Source organism: Salmo salar, chromosome ssa06 (assembly GCF_905237065.1).
Source record: "Salmo salar chromosome ssa06, Ssal_v3.1, whole genome shotgun sequence".
NCBI lineage: Eukaryota > Metazoa > Chordata > Actinopteri > Salmoniformes > Salmonidae > Salmo > Salmo salar.
Window position 1 is genome coordinate 49094637 of NC_059447.1, and position 16704 is coordinate 49111340.

Below are 16704 nucleotides of genomic sequence, written 5' to 3' on the forward strand. Positions count from 1 at the left end.
AGTGCCAAGCTTGTAGCACAATACCCAAGTTAACTCGAGGCTGTAATCACTGCCAAAAGTGCTTCAACAAAGTACTGAGTAAAGGGTCTAAATACTTATGTAAGTGTGATATTTTATTATTCTTTAGAAATTAGCAAAAATGTCTAAAAACATGTTCTTGCTTTGTAATTATGGGGTCTTGTATGTAGATTTTTTTTTTTTTTTTCTTCAATCAACTTTAGAATAAGACTTACGTTTGGGGTCACTTTCCTTGTTTTGAAAGAAAAACAATTTTTGTTGTCAATTAAAGTAACATCAAATTGATCAGAAATAGCTTCATTAAATAGTACCCGCAAAACACCAGTCTCAACGTCGACAGTGAAGAGGCAACTCCGGGATGCTGGCCTTCTAGGCAGAGTTGCAAAGAAACAGCCACATCTCAGACTGGCCAATAAAAATAAAAGATTAAGATGGGCAAAAGAACAGACACTGGACAGAGGAACTCTGCCTAGAAGGCTAGCATCCCGGAGTCGCCTCTTCACTGTTGACGTTGAGACTAGTGTTTTGCAGGTACTATTTACTGAAGCTGCCAGTTGAGGACTTGTGAGGCGTCTGTTTCTCAAACTAGACACTGATGCACTTGTCCTCTTGCTCAGTTGTGCACCGGGGCCTCCCACTCTTTCTATTCTGGTTAGTGCCAGTTTGCACTGTTCTGTGAAGGGAGAAGTACCCAGCGTTGTGTGAGATCTTCAGTTTCTTGGCAATTTCTCGCATGGAATAGCCTTCATTTCTCAGAACAAGAATAGACTGACGAGTTTCAGAAAAAAATGCTTTGTTTCTGACCATTTTGAGCCTGTAATCGAACCCACAAATGCTGATGCTCCAGATACTCAACTAGTCTAAAGAAGGCCAGTTTTATCGCTTCTTTAATCAGTACAACAGTTTTCAGCTGTGCTAACAAATGCAAAAGGATTTTTAATGATCGACATGCCTTTTAACCTCTATGGGCTAGGCGGGACGAATTCGTCCCACCTACGCAACAGCCACTTGAAGCCTGTGGCGCGATTTTCAAAACCTTAAAAATCCTATTACTTCAATTTCTCAAACATATGACTATTTTACAGCTATTTAAAGACAAGACTCTCGTTAATCTAACCACACTGTCCGATTTCAAAAAGGCTTTACAACGAAAGCAAAACATTAGATTATGTCAGCAGAGTACCAAGCCAGAAATAATCAGACACCCATTTTTCAAGCTAGCATATAATGTCACAAAAACCCAGAAGACAGCTAAATGCAACACTAACCTTTGATGATCTTCATCAGATGACAACCCTAGGACATTATGTTATACAATACATGCATGTTTTGTTCAATCAAGTTCATATTTATATCAAAAACCAGCTTTTTACATTAGCATGTGACGTTCAGAACTAGCATACCCCCCGCAAACTTCCAGGGAATTCGCTAACATAAAATGACTAAATTACTCACGATAAACGTTCACAAAAAGCATAACAATTATTTTAAGAATTATAGATACAGACCTCCTCTATGCACTCGATATGTCCGATTTTAAAATAGCTTTTTGGTGAAAGCACATTTTGCAATATTCTAAGTACATAGCCCAGGCATCACGGGCTAGCTATTTAGACACCCGGCAAGTTTAGCACTCACCATAATCATATTTACTATTATAAAAGTTTGATTACCTTTTGTTGTCTTCGTCAGAATGCACTCCCAGGACTGCTACTTCAATAACAAATGTTGGTTTGGTCCAAAATAATCCATCGTTATATCCGAATAGCGGCGTTTTGTTCGTTGCGTTCCAGACACTATCCGAAATGGTAAAGAAGGGTCGCGCGCATGCGCAAATCGTGAACAAAAAAATTCTAAATATTCCATTACCGTACTTCGAAGCATGTCAACCGCTGTTTAAAATCAATTTTTATGCCATTTTTCTCGTAGAAAAGCGATAATATTCCGACCGGGAATCTCCTTTTCGGCAAACAGAGGGAAAAAACAATCACAAAGACGGGGGTGGTCAGGTCACGCGCCTAAGCCCAGAGTCCCTTGATCGGCCACTTGAGAAAGGCGATAATGTGTTTCAGCCTGGGGCTGGGATGACGACATTCAGGTTTTTCCCGGGCTCTGAGCGCCTATGGACGACGTAGGAAGTGTCACGTTAGAGCAGAGATCCTTAGTAAAAGATAGAGATGGGAAAGAAGTTCCAGAAATGGTCAGACAGGCCACTTCCTGTAAAGGAATCTCTCAGGTTTTGACCTGCCATTTGAGTTCTGTTATACTCACAGACACCATTCAAACAGTTTTAGAAACTTTAGGGTGTTTTCTATCCATATGTAATAAGTATATGCATATTCTAGTTACTGGGTAGGAGTGGTAACCAGATTAAATCGGGTACGTTTTTTATTCAGCCGTGTCAATGCTGCCCCCTAGCCCTAACAGGTTAAAATTATAAACTTGGATTAGCTAACATAACGTTCCATTGGAACACAGGACTGATGGTTGCTGATAATGAGCCTCTGTAGATATTCCATTAAAAACCAGCCGTTTCCACTTACAATAGTGATTTACAACATTAACAATGTCAACACTATTTCTGATCAATTTGATGTTATTTTAACCTTTCTGGCGCAGGTGTTCCGCTAGCGACCCACCTCTACCACATCCGGTGAAATTGCAGAGCGCGAAATTCAAATGACAGAAATATAAATATTTAACATTCATGGAAATACAAGTGTCATACATCAAAATAAAGCTTAACTTCCTGTTAATCCAGTCGCTGTGTCAGATTTCAAAAAGGCTTTACGGCGAAAGCACACCATGCGATTATCTGAGGACAGCGCCGCGCATACAAAAGCATGAAAAACATTTTTCAACCAGGCAGGTGCGCCACGAAAGTCAGAAATAGCGATATAATAAATGCCTTAACTTTGAAGATCTTCTTCTGTTGGCACTCCAAAAGATCACAGCTACATCACAAATGGTCCTTTTGTTCGATAAAGTTCTTCTTTATATCCGCAAAAACTCAGTTTAGCTGGTGCGCTTCATTTAATAATCCACCGGTTTCCCTCCTTCAAAATGCATACAAAATGAAACCCAAACGTTACCAATAAACTTCTCCAAACAAGTCAAACGTTTATAATCAAACCTCGGGTACCCTAATACGTAAATAAACTATAAAATTTAAGACGGAGAATCGTTATTGTCTTTACTGGAGATAAACAACAAAGAACGCACTCTCATCCACGCAAATGAAAACACTACAGGCAAAATGGGAGCCACTTAGAAAAACTACAAATTCTAGCTAATTTTTTCAAAAACAAGCCTCAAACTCTTTCTAAAGACTGTTGGCATCCAGTGGAAGCACTAGGAACTGCAATCTGGGAGGATTTCGCCTCATAATAAACACGACAGCCATTGAAAACAGTGGTAGGCAGAAAATATATATTTTTAATGGTTTGTCCTCGGGGTTTCGCCTGCCATATCAGTTCTGTTATACTCACAGACATTATTTTAACAGTTTTAGAAACTTTAGACTGTTTTCTAACCAAATCCACCAATTACATGTATATTCTGGGCCTGAGTAACAGGCAGTTTACTTTAGGCACGTTTTTCATCCGGACGTCAAAATACTGCCCCCTAGCCCAAAGAGGTTAATAATTTTCTTTAACCAATGGTCTTTAAAATGCAGGACCGACAGACAAGTTCTCTACTTTTTCCCCCTTCCAATTTCCTCTTCCTGTTTTACTGTAACGCTGCAATTAGTTGGTCGGAAATTTGGGAAGAGCAGACATTTCCATTTATTTTTGTTAGCTGCATGTGTGACATAACTCCACCAGTCCTATTTATGATATCATTTACAAAATATAATATATTTTTTCAAAAGTGTTTTTTTATTATCAATTAGTATTTTTGCGTTTAACCACAATATTTGTTGTATTATTTGCTCTGTTTTTTTCAGGTGGATTAAATTGTTTTAAAAAAAGCAACATTTGGGGGATTATTTCCTTTGAAATAAAACAATTTACATTGATGGAAGCTCATCTACACCCCCCCCCCCCCAAAAAAAAATTATAATCCAGATGTGGATACTAGATAGTCAGTTGGTCCTGCAGCTACAATGGCTAGCTAGTCATTTCAGAAACATCATTCATCTGATAATCAGTCAGTGGCTCAGCATACCTTCATTGAAGAGATAGGATGAGAGGACGTAACTGCTTTAATAAACATTCCAACCCACACACAACCATCAGTTCTCCTTGAGCAGGATATTAAACATGATATCACACCCAGACCATGAAACTAGAAATCCCCAGACACCCAATCACATTTCAGATCTTAATCAAGTGCCCCTGAGTGGGTTGAAATGAGTTCAATTCATTTCAGTACCAGTCAATTCAAGACATTTTGCTTAATTTGTTTAAAGAAATAGGCCTACCTCTTAAATTCAATTTTTTCCTTCCTGAATTCACTTGAATTGATTTGTAGTCGAGGACAGGGGTTTTCAAACCCTCTCCTCGGGAATCCCCAGCCATGTATTCTAACTATTTTAGAGCTAGAACGCCTGATTGAACTTGTCAAATAATTATCAAGCCCTTGATTAGGTAAAATCAGTGAGCTAGTTCAGGGCTACAATAAATTGGAGAAGAGGTTTTAAAAAAAAAACACTGTTCTAGGAGGCTACATTTGCCAACTTTGGAGGAGTCTCTTACCGTGCCCTTGTCCTGCAAGCACATCATGAGGGTGCACACGTCCCCTGTAGCTTGGTGGTTGACGATGACCATGGCTTCCTCTTCAGAAAGGGGCCTTACGTCATCGCCCCATTCCATCACTGGACAAGACAACACAAGTGGAGTTAGTGGACAAAACATATGCCCTAGGAATCAAACCCACAATCCTGGCCTTGCAATCGCCATGCTCCATCAACTGAGCCATTCAAGACCAGTGATTGTGCGCTAATTATCTAAAAATTCCGAGCTAGGCCATCATATTAAAATCAATTTTTATTGGTCACATACACATATTTAGCAGATGTTATTGCAGGTGTAGCAAAATGCTTGTGTCCCTAGCTCCAACAGTGCAGTAGTATCTAACAATTCACAACAATACACTCAAATCTAAAAGTAAAATAACGGAATTAAGAAATGTATACATATTAGATCGAGCAATGTCAGAGTGGCATCGACTAAGATACAGTGGAATAGAATACAGTATATATATAGTATTCTATTCTACTGTATTTTAGTCAATGCCACTCCTACATTGCTCAATCTAATATGTATGTATGTACAGTGAGGGAAAAAAGTATTTGATCCCCTGCTGATTTTGTACATTTGCCCACTGACAAAGAAATGTTCAGTCTATAATTTTAATGGTAGGGTTATTTGAACAGTGAGAGAAAGAATAACAACCCAAAAAAATCCAGAAAAACGCATGTCAAAAATGATTTGCATTTTAATGAGGGAAATAAGTATTTGACCCCTCTGCAAAACATGACTTAGTACTTGGTGGCAAAACACTTGTTGGCAATCACAGAGGTCAGACGTTTCTTGTAGTTGGCCACCAGGTTTGTACAGATCTCAGGAGGGATTTTGTCCCACTCCTCTTTACAGATCTTCTCCACAGATTTTCTATGGGATTAAGGTCTGGAGACTGCCTAGGCCACTCCAGAACCTTAATGTGCTTCTTCTTGAGCCACTCCTTTGTTGCCTTGGCCATGTGTTTTGGGTCATTGTCATGCTGGAATACCCATTTTCAATGCCCTGGTTGAGGGAAGGAGGTTCTCACCCAAGATTTGACGGTACATGGCCCCGTCCATCGTCCCTTTGATGCGGTGAAGTTGTCCTGTCCCCTTAGCAGAAAAACACCCCCAAAGCATAATGTTTCCACCTCCGTGCTTAACGGTGGGGATGGTGTTCTTGGGGTCATAGGCAGCATTCCTCCTCCTCCAAACACGGCGAGTTGAGTTGATGCCAAAGAGCTCCATTTTGGTCTCATCTGACCACAACACTTTTACCCAGTTGTCCTCTGAATTATTCAGATGTTCATCGGCAAATTTCAGACGGGCATGTATATGTGCTTTCTTGAGCAGGGGGACCTTGCGGGTGCTGCAGGATTTCAGTCCTTCACGGTGTAGTGTGTTACCAATTGTTTTCTTGGTGACTATGGTCCCAGCTGCCTTGAGATAATTGACAAGATACTCCCGTGTAGTTCTGGGCCGATTCCTCACCGTTCTCATGATCATTGCAACTCCACAAGGTGAGATCTTGCATGGAGCCCCAGGCCGAGGGAGATTGACAGTTCTTTTGCGTTTCTTCCATTTGCGAATAATCGCACCAACTGTTGTCACCTTCTCACCAAGCTGCTTGGCGATGGTCTTGTAGCCCATTCCAGCCTTGTGTAGGTCTACAATCTTGTCTCTGACATCCTTGGAGAGCTCTTTGGTCTTGGCCATTGTGGAGAGTTTGGAATCTGATTGATTGATTGCTTCTGTGGACAGGCGTCTTTTATACAGGTAACAAGCTGAGATTAGGAGCATTCCCTTTAAGAGTGTGCTCCAAATCTCAGCTCATTACCTGTATAAAAGACACCTGGGAGCCAGAAATCTTTCTGATTTAGAGGGGGTCAAATACTTATTTCCCTCATTAAAATGCAAATCAATTTATAACATTTTTTGACATGCGTTTTTCTGGATTTTTTTGTTGTTATTCTGTCTCTCACTGTTCAAAAAAACCTACCATTAAAATTATAGACTGATCATTTCTTTGTCAGTGGGCAAACGTACAAAATCAGCAGGGGATCAAATACTTTTTTCCCCTCACTGTATGTATGTATGTATGTATGTATGTATGTATGTGAGATGAGTAAAGCAGTATGTAAACATTATTAAAGTGGCCGTAAACATGATTAAACATCAACTTCTAATGGCAAATTACAACTTTTAGGCCTACATTTTGGAACAAGTTAGATCAGAGTTGTCTTCTCAAGGTGGGAAAAGTTCTCATGAAAGTGGACTGTGTGTATTTACATGATCTGAAAATAGCTATTCCTTGTTAAACAAAGCCACAGTGTGCCTGAAAGGGCAATAACCCCTCTATGTTGTGCTCTCACGAGAGAGAACTCACAACCATGACACGCGATAGGAAAGCAACTAGACCCTAAAAAGGACTCTTGACATTTAGCATATTCTATACTGGTCTTGAAGAGAAAGTGTCGCCTTAAAATAAGCCATTAAGCAACATGCCTTAAAACACCATGCCACTTCGGTTTCAAAATGGACATGGGCTAATCTTTAGCATCTCAGCTCCTTAAAGCAGATCTCTTGGGCTCCATTCTCTTCTGGCTGATTTACATTGGCACCCCCTATTCAATAGATGGCCAAACAGACTCCTTCATTAACCGTGCCGCCCGTAGCGCCTTATTGACACTAAAACACAGGAGTTGCCACAAAGAAGGAAACTAACTTTGTACTAACATGGGGGCGACGACAACAACGGGCCTCCCACATAACAAATGGACGAGCTTCTTTTGTAATTTAACTCACTTGGACGACAGTGCGTATTTAACAGTAGAGCTACCCCGCTGGAGACCTGGAGAGACTGTTGGGGTTTCACTATAGAGCTAAAGCCAGAGTTGGACAAATGAAAGGAAGATTGTAAGTGGAATCCCCATGGTCCTGGGAGAGTCTTGCTGACTCATTCCACATTTCCACAGAGGATTTACCCAAGTGTTCTACCCAAAAGGCTCAGACTTTTAAGTTTCCATCTCCGCGAGGCGGCACCCATGTCTCACTTGGCCATGGATCCAGCGGACCTCAAATGTTCTACAGCTGGGCTGTACTCACCACCCTCTGCAGCACCTTACGGTCCGGTGCCTTGCAGATGCCGTACCAAGCGGTGATGGAGCCACTCAAGATGCTATCAATGGTGCAGCTGTAGAACTTGCCGTACCAAGCGGTGATGCAGCCAGTCAAGATGCTCTCAATGGTGCAGCTGTAGAACTGTCAATAGGGCACTACGGGTCCATTTTAGGGTCTAGTTGCTTTCCTATCTTGTGTTATGGTTGTGAGTTCTCTCTCGTGAGAGTACAACATAGAGGGGTTATTGCCCTCTCAGGCACACTGTGGCTTTGTTTAACAAGGAATAGCTATTTTTGGATCGTGTGTGTGTGTGTGTGTGTGTGTGTGTGTGTGTGTGTGTGTGTGTGTGTGTGTAAGTAGAGTCCAGTGTATGTGCATAGTAAGTGCAGGAGAGTTAGTGCAAAAAAGGAGATAGTCCGTGTAGCCATTTGATTAGCTATTTATCAGTTTTGTTCAGCCATCCAGGACCTCTATACCAGGCGGTGTCAGAGGAAGGTCAAAAAAATTGTCAAAGACTCCAGCCACCCAAGCGATAGACTGTTCTCTCTGCTACTGCACAGCAAACAGTACCAGTGCACTAAGTCTGGAACCAACAGAACCCTGAACCGCTTCTACCCCCAAGCCATGACAGCTAAACAAAACTGATAAATAGCTAATCAAATGGCTACCCGGACTATCTGCATTGACCCTTTTTTGCACTAACTCTCCTGCACTTACTATGCACACACTGGACTCTACCCACACACTCACACTTACTTAAACACCAACACACACTACATACTGACACCACACACCACATACACTGCTGCTACTGTCTTCCTTGCCACAATACCTTGGAGTATCGTGATACTGTTATTGTGACAACCCTACTTAACTACCTCAATTACCTAGCACCCCTGCACATCAACTCGGTACTGGAACTCCCTCTATATAGTCATGTTATTTTTACTCATCATTGTTATTCACTGTGTATTTATTCCTCGTGTCACTATTTATATTTTATTCTTTAACTCTGCATTGTTGGAAAAGGACCCATAACTAAGCATTTCACTGTTAGTCTACACCTGTTGTTTACAAAGCATGTGGCAACTAAAATTTGATTTAGATCTGGTCTGACTTGGATTCAAGGCTAGAACATTGGTACTTTTCAAAACAAATCAAACTTTAAATTGTCACATGCGCCGAATACAAGTGAAATGCTTTCTTACAAGCCATTAACCAAACAATGCAGTTTTTTATTTATTTTTATTTCACCTTTATTTAACCAGGTAGGCAAGTTGAGAACAAGTTCTCATTTACAATTGCGACCTGGCCAAGATAAAGCAAAGCAGTTCGACAACAAACAACAACACAGAGTTACACATGAAGTAAAACAGTTGGAGGCCACGGAAGGAGAGTTGCATGGCATTGAAGCTCGTCTGGAGGGTAGTTAACACAGTGTCCAAAGAAGGGTCAGAAGTATACAGAATGGTGTCGTCTGCGTAGAGGTGGATCAGAGACTCACCAGCAGCAAGATGTCATTGATGTATACAGAGAAAAGAGTTGGCCCAAGAAATGAACCCTGTGGCACCCCCATAGAGACTGCCAGAGGTCCTGACAACAGGCCCTCCGATCTGACACACTGAACTCTATCAGAGAAGTAGTTGGTGAACCAGGCGAGGCAATCATTTCAGAAACCAAGGCTATTGAGTCTGCCGATGAGGATCTGGTGATTGACAGAGTCGAAGGCTTTGGCCAGGTCAATGAATACGGCAGCACAGTATTGTTTCTTATCGATGGCGGTTACGATATCGTTTAGGACCTTGGGCGTGGCTGAGGTGCACCCATGACCAGCTCGGAAACCAGATTGCATAGCGGAGAAGGTGCGGTGGGATTCGAAATGGTCGGTAATCTGTTTGTTGACTTGGCTTTCGAAGACCTTAGAAAGGCAGGGTAGGATAGATATAGGTCTGTAGCAGTTTGGGTCAAGAGTGTCCCCTCCTTTGAAGAGGGGGATGACAGCAGCTGCTTTCCAATCTTTGGGAATCTCAGACGACACGAAAGAGAGGTTGAACAGGCTAGTAATAGGGGTTGCAACAATTTCAGCAGATCATTTTAGAAAGAGAAATGGTCCAGATTGTCTAGCCCGGCTGATTTGTAGGGGTCCAGATTTTGCAGCGCTTTCAGAACAGACGAGCTTCATTGCCATACAACTCTCCTTCCGTGGCCTCCAACTGCTCTTAAATACAAGTAAAACTAAATGCATGCTCTTCAACCGATCACTGCCTGCACCTGCCCGCCTGTCCAGCATCACTACTCTGGACGGTTCTGACTTAGAATATGTGGACAACTACAAATACCTAGGTGTCTGGTTAGACTGTAAACTCTCCTTCCAAACTCACATCAAACATCTCCAATCCAAAGTTAAATCTAGAATTGGCTTCCTATTTCGCAACAAAGCATCCTTCACTCATGCTGCCAAACATACCCTCGTAAAACTGACCATCCTTCACGACTGTCTTGGTGTGTTTGGACCACGGCTGGGCAATTCCAGTCCTCGAGGGCCTGATTTTGCATTTGGAACGTCATTTCCGGTCACAACTTGTAGACTTGTTTACGTGCTGCTGTGCGGTTTGTTGCTAACCTTACTTTGCTACCTGACAACTTTACGTTTTTTACTTTTTAATTACGTTTATATTTTTTCCCCTCGCTCGACTTTTTTCATTCCATTTTTTTAACCCCGGACGTGGTTCGTCAGGACTTCCACCAGCCGAAGCTAAGTAGTAACATTAACATGATGCATTCTAATTGCTGTACTCATAATATACAGGACAACGATCGCCTTATGGCAAGGATAGCTGTGCTGCAAGCCCAGCTTCAGACGCAATCGTTAGGCTGGGGTAATTTAAGTGTAGGAAAGTATGAAACAGCATCTGTGCCACCAGTAGGTACAGGTAGGAGTATAAATCCCCTCGCACAGTCCCCGCAGCCGGAAAATTCCTTCTGGAAGGAAATGCTGCAGGAATGCTCAACTGGTGTCGCTCATTCAGCCGACAGAAACTTTCAACCGGTTCTCCCCATTAAACAGCAGGTCGGAGTCTGAGGCCGAGCCTTCTCTGGTCTCTCCTCCTCCCGTTACGGGGTCTGAGACACCAAAGCCTCCCACGATAAGCTCTGACAAATTGAAAACCCTAGTCATTGGCGACTCCATTACCCACAGTATTAGACTTAAAACGAATAATCCAGCGATCATTCACTGTTTACCAGGGGGCAGGGCTACCGACGTTAAGGCTAATCTGAAGATGGTGCTGGCTAAAGCTAAAACTGGTGAGTGTAGAGAGTATAGGGATATTGTTATCCATGTCGGCACCAACGATGTTTGGATGAAACAGTCAGAGGTCACTAAGCGCAACATAGCTTCAGCGTGTAAATCAGCTAGAAAGATGTGTCGGCATCGAGTAATTGTCTCTGGCCTCCTCCCAGTTCAGGAGAGTGATGAGCTCTACAGCAGAGTCTCAACTCAATCGCTGGTTGAAAACTGTTTTCTGCCCCTCCCAAAATATATAATTTGTAGATAATTGGCCCTCTTTCTGGGACTCACCCATAAACAGGACCAAACCTGGCCTGTTAAGGAATGACGGACTCCATCCTAGCTGGAGGGGTGCTCTCATCTTATCTACGAACAGACAGGGCTCTAACTCCCCTAGCTCCACAATGAGATAGGGTGCAGGCCAGGCAGCAGGCTGTTAGCCAGCCTGCCAGCTTAGTGGAGTCTGCCACTAGCACAGTCAGTGTAGCCAGCTCAGCTATCCCCATTGAGACCGTGTCTGTGCCTCGACCTAGGTTGGGCAAAACTAAACATGGCGGTGTTCGCCTTAGCAATATCACTAGAATAAATACCTCCTCCATTCCTGCCATTATTGAAAGAGATTGTGATACGTCACATCTCAAAATAGGGCTACTTAATGTTAGATCCCTCACTTGCAAGGCAGTTATAGTCAATTAACTAATCACTGGTCATTATCTTGATATGATTGACCTGACTGAAACATGGCTTAAGCCTGATGAATTTACTGTGTTAAATGAGGCCTCACCTCCTGGTCACACTAGTGACCATATCCCCCGCGCATCCCGCAAAGGCGGAGGTGTTGCTAACATTTACGATAGCAAAAAAAAAATAATACATTTTAGTTTTTTGAGCTTCTAGTCATGAAATCTATGCAGACTACTCAATCACTTTTTATAGCTACTGTTTACAGGCCTCCTGGGCCATATACAGCGTTCCTCACTGAGTTCCTATCGGACCTTGTAGTCATGGCAGATAATATACACATTTTTGGTGACTTTAATATTCACATGGAAAAGTCCACAGACCCACTCCAAAAGGCTTTCGGCGCCATCATCGACTCAGTGGGTTTTGTCCAACATGTCTCCGGAACTACTCACTGCCACAGTCATACTCTGGACCTAGTTTTGTCCCATGGAATAAATGTTGTGGATCTTAATGTTTTTCCTCATAATCCTGGACTATCGGACCACCATTCTATTACATTTGCAATAGCAACAAATAATCTGCTCAGACCCCAACCAAGGAAAATCAAAAGTTGTGCTATAAATTCTCGGACAACCCAAAGACTCCTAGATGCTCTTCCAGACTCCCTCCACCTACCCAAGGACGTCAGAGTACAAAAATCAGTTAACCACCTAACTGAGGAACTCAATTTAACCTTGCGCAATACCCTAGATGCAGTCGCACCCCTAAAAACATTTGTCATAAGAAACTAGCTCCCTGGTATACAGAAAACACCCGAGCTCTGAAGCAAGCATCCAAAAAAATTGAAACGGAAATGGCGCTACACCAAACTGGAAGTCTTCCGACTAGCTTGGAAAGACAGTACCGTGCAGTATCGAAGAGCTCTCACTGCTGCTGGATCATCCTAGTTTTCCAGCTTAATTGAGGAAAATAAGAACAATCCGAAATGTATTTTTGATACTGTCGCAAAGCTAACTAAAAAGCAGCATTTCCCAAGAGAGGATGGCAGTCACTTCATCAGTGATAAATTAATGAACTTTATTGAGGAAAAGATCACGAGGAAAAGATCATGATCATTAGAAAGCAAATTACAGACTCCTCTTTAAATCTGCGTATTCCTCCAAAGCTCAGTTGTCCTGAGTCTGCACCAACTCTACCAGGACCTAGGATCAAGGGAGACGCTCAAGTGTTTTAGTACTATATCTCGACACAATGATGAAAATAATCATGGCCTCTAAACCTTCAAGCTGCATACGGGACCCTATTCCAACTAAACTACTGAAAAAGCTGCTTCCTGTGCTTGGCCCGCCTATGTTTAACATAATAAACAGCTCTCTATCCACTGGATGTGTACCAAACTCACTAAAAGTGGCAGTAATAAAGCCTCTTGAAAAAGCCAAACCTTGACCCAGAAAATATTTAAACTAAATTGGCCTTTTTCGAATCTCCCATTCCTCTCAAAAAAATTGAAAAAGCTGTTGCGCAGCAACTCACTGACTTCCCGAAGACAATGTATACGAAACGTTTCAGTCTGGTTTTAGACCCCATCATAGCACTGAGACTGCACTTGTGAAGGTGGTAAATTACCTTTTAATGGGGTCAGACCGAGGCTCTGCATCTGTCCTCGTGCTCCTAGACCTTAGTGCTGCTTTTGATACCATTGATCACCACATTCTTTTGGAGAGATTGGAAACCCAAATTGGTCGACACAGACAAGTTCTGGCCTGGTTTAGATCTTATCTGTCAGAAAGATATCAGTTTGTCTCTGGATGGGTTATCTTCTGACAAATCAACTGTAAATTTCGGTGTTCCTCAAGGCTCCGTTTTAGGACCACTATTGTTTTCACTATATATTTGACCTCTTTGTGATGTCATTCGGAAACATAATGTTAACTTTCACTGCTATGCGGATGACACACAGCTGTACATTTCAAAGAAACATGGTGAAGCCCCAAAATTGCCCTCCCTGGAAGCCTGTGTTTCAGACATAAGGAAGTGGATGGCGGCAAATGTTCTACTTTTAAACTCGGACAAAACAGAGATGCTTGTTCTAGGTTCCAAGAAACAAAGAGATCTTCTGTTGAATCTGACAATTAATCTTGATGGTTGTACAGTCGTCTCAAATAAAACTGAAGGACCTCGGCGTTACTCTGGACCCTGATCTCTCATTTGACGAACATATCAAGACTGTTTCAAGGACAGCTTTTTTCCATCTACGTAACATTGCAAAAATCAGAAACTTTGTCCAAAAATTATGCAGAAAAATGTATCCATGCTTTTGTCACTTCTAAGTAAGACTACTGTAATGCTCTATTTTCCAGCTACCCGGATAAAGCACTAAATAAACTTCATTTAGTGCTAAACATGGCTGCTAGAATCTTGACTAGAACCAACAAAAATGTATCATATTACTCCAGTGCTAGCCTCTCTACACTGGCTTCCTGTTAAGGCAAGGGCTGATTTCAAGGTTTTACTGCTAACCTACAAAGCATTACATGGGCTTGCTCCTACCTATCTTTCCGATTTGGTCCTGCCGTATATACCTACACGTACGCTACGGTCACAAGACGCAAGCCTTCTTACTGTCCCTAGAATTTCTAAGCAAACAGCTGGAGGCAGGGCATTCTCCTATAGAGCTCCATTTTTATGGAATGGTCTGCCTATCCATGTGAGAGACACAGACTCGGTCTCAACCTTTAAGTCTTTATTGAAAACTCATCTCTTCAGTAGGTCCTATGATTGAGTGTAGTCTGGCCCAGGAGTGTGAAGGTGAATGGAAAGGCACTGGAGCAACTAACCGCCTTTGCTGTCTTTGCCTGGCCGTTTCCCCTCTCTCCAGTGGGATTCTCTGCCTCTAACCTTATTACAGGGGCTGAGTCACTAGCTTACCGTTGCTCTTCCATGCCATCCCTAGGAGGGGTGCGTCACTTGAGTAGGTTGAGTCACTGACGTGATCTTCCTGTCCGCGTTGGCTCCCCCCCTTGGGTTGTGCCGTGGGGGAGATCTTCGTGGGCTATACTCGGCCTTGTCTCAGGATGGTAAGTTGGTGATTGAAGATATCCCTCTAGTGGTGTGGGCGCTGTCCTTTGGCAAAGTGGGTGGGGTTATATTCGACCTGCGCCCTAGGACCATGCTGCTGCTCCAGTTTCAACTGTTCTGCCTGCAGCTATGGAACCCTGATCTGTTCACGGGACATGCTACCTGTCCCAGACCTGCTGTTTTCAACTCTCTAGAGACAGCAGGAGTGGTAGAGATACTCTCAATGATCGGCTATGAAAAGCCAACTGACATTTACTCCTGAGGTGCTGATCTGTTGCACCCTCGACAACTGTGATTATTATTTGACCCTGCTGGTCATCTATGAATATTTGAACATCTTGGCCATGTTCTGTTATAATCTCCACCCGGCACAGCCAGAAGAGGACTGGCCACCCCTCATAGCCTGGTTCCTCTCTAGGTTTCTTTCTAGATTCTGGTCTTTCTAGGGAGTTTTTCCTAGCCACCGTGCTTCTACATCTGTATTGCTTGCTGTTCAGGGTTTTAGGCTGGGTTTCTGTACAGCATTTTGTGACATCAGCTGATGTAAGAAGGGCTTTATAAATACATTTGATTGATGTCACAGTTTTGTCCCAGCCCCAGCTAACACACCTGACTCCAATAATCACCTAATCATGATTTTCAGTTTGGAATTCAATTTGATTAAATCAGCTGTGTTTGCTAGGGATGGAGAAAAAGTGTGACACCAATCAGCCCCTCGAGGACTTGAATGACAGTTCATTGGTGATCTGGACAAGCTCTCGACCTGCTCCACTACAGCCCTGTCAATGGGGGCCTTTTCTTGTAGTCCATGATCAGCTCCTTTGTTTTGCTCACATTGAGGTTGTTGTCCTGGCACCAGATTGCGTCATCTTGTGGATCTGTTGGGTATGCGAATTGGAGTCGGTCTAGGGTATCCGGGATGATGCTGTTGATGTGAACCATGACCAGACTTTCAAAGCACTTCATGGCTATCGACGTGAGACAACGGGGCAGTAATAATTTAGCCAGGTTACCTTCGCTTCCTTGGGCACAGGGACTATGGTGGTCTGCTTGAAACATGTAGGTATTACAGACTCGGTCAGGGAAAGGTTGAAAATGCCAGTTGGTCCACGCATGCTTTGAGTACATGTCCTGGTAATCCGTCTGGCCCCATGGCTTTGTGAATGTTGACCTGTTTAAAGGTCTTGCTCACATCGGCTACCGACAGTGTTATCACACAGTCATCCAGAACAGCTGTCATCAGGGTGTTCTCTCGTGCATGATTCAGTGTTTTTTGACCCGAAGTGAGCATAAAAGGCATTTAGCTTGTCTGGTAGGCTCGCTTCAACGGGCAGCTCGCAGCTGGGTTTCCCTTTGTAGTCAGTAAGTTTTCAAGCCTTGTTACATCCGACAAGCGTCAGAGGCGGTGTAGTAGGATTCAATCTTAATCCTGTATTAACGCTTTGCCTGTTTGATGGTTCACCTAAGGGCATAGCAGGATTTCTTATAAGTGTCCGGATTAGTGTCCTGCTCCTTGAAAGCGGCAGCTTTAGCCTAGTGGGGCAGCAGGTAGCCTAGTGGCTCGAGCATTGGGCCAGTAACCTAAAGGTTGCTGGATCAAATCCCCGAGCTGACAAAGTAAAAATCTGCCATTCTGCCCCTGAACAAGGCAGTTAACCCACTCTTTCCCGGTAGGCCATCATTGTAAATAAGAATTTGTTCTTAACTGTCTTGCCTGGTTAAATAAAATAATTTAAAATAGCCTTTAGCTTGATGCGGATGTTGCCTGTAATCCATGGCTTCTGGTTGGGAT

At 42.9% G+C, this 16704-nt stretch overlaps 1 protein-coding gene across 2 annotated transcripts in view; it reads right to left on the reverse strand.

Moving 5' to 3' along the window:
• Positions 1-16704, reverse strand: part of LOC106607581 (acyl-CoA:lysophosphatidylglycerol acyltransferase 1) — a 104731-nt gene that overhangs the window by 59071 nt on the left and 28956 nt on the right. For both annotated transcript variants that reach the window (XM_045720686.1, XM_045720687.1), the window contains exon 3: positions 4716-4834. In XM_045720686.1, the coding sequence (XP_045576642.1) occupies positions 4716-4834 (119 nt within the window). The remainder of the gene's footprint in view (positions 1-4715; positions 4835-16704) is intronic.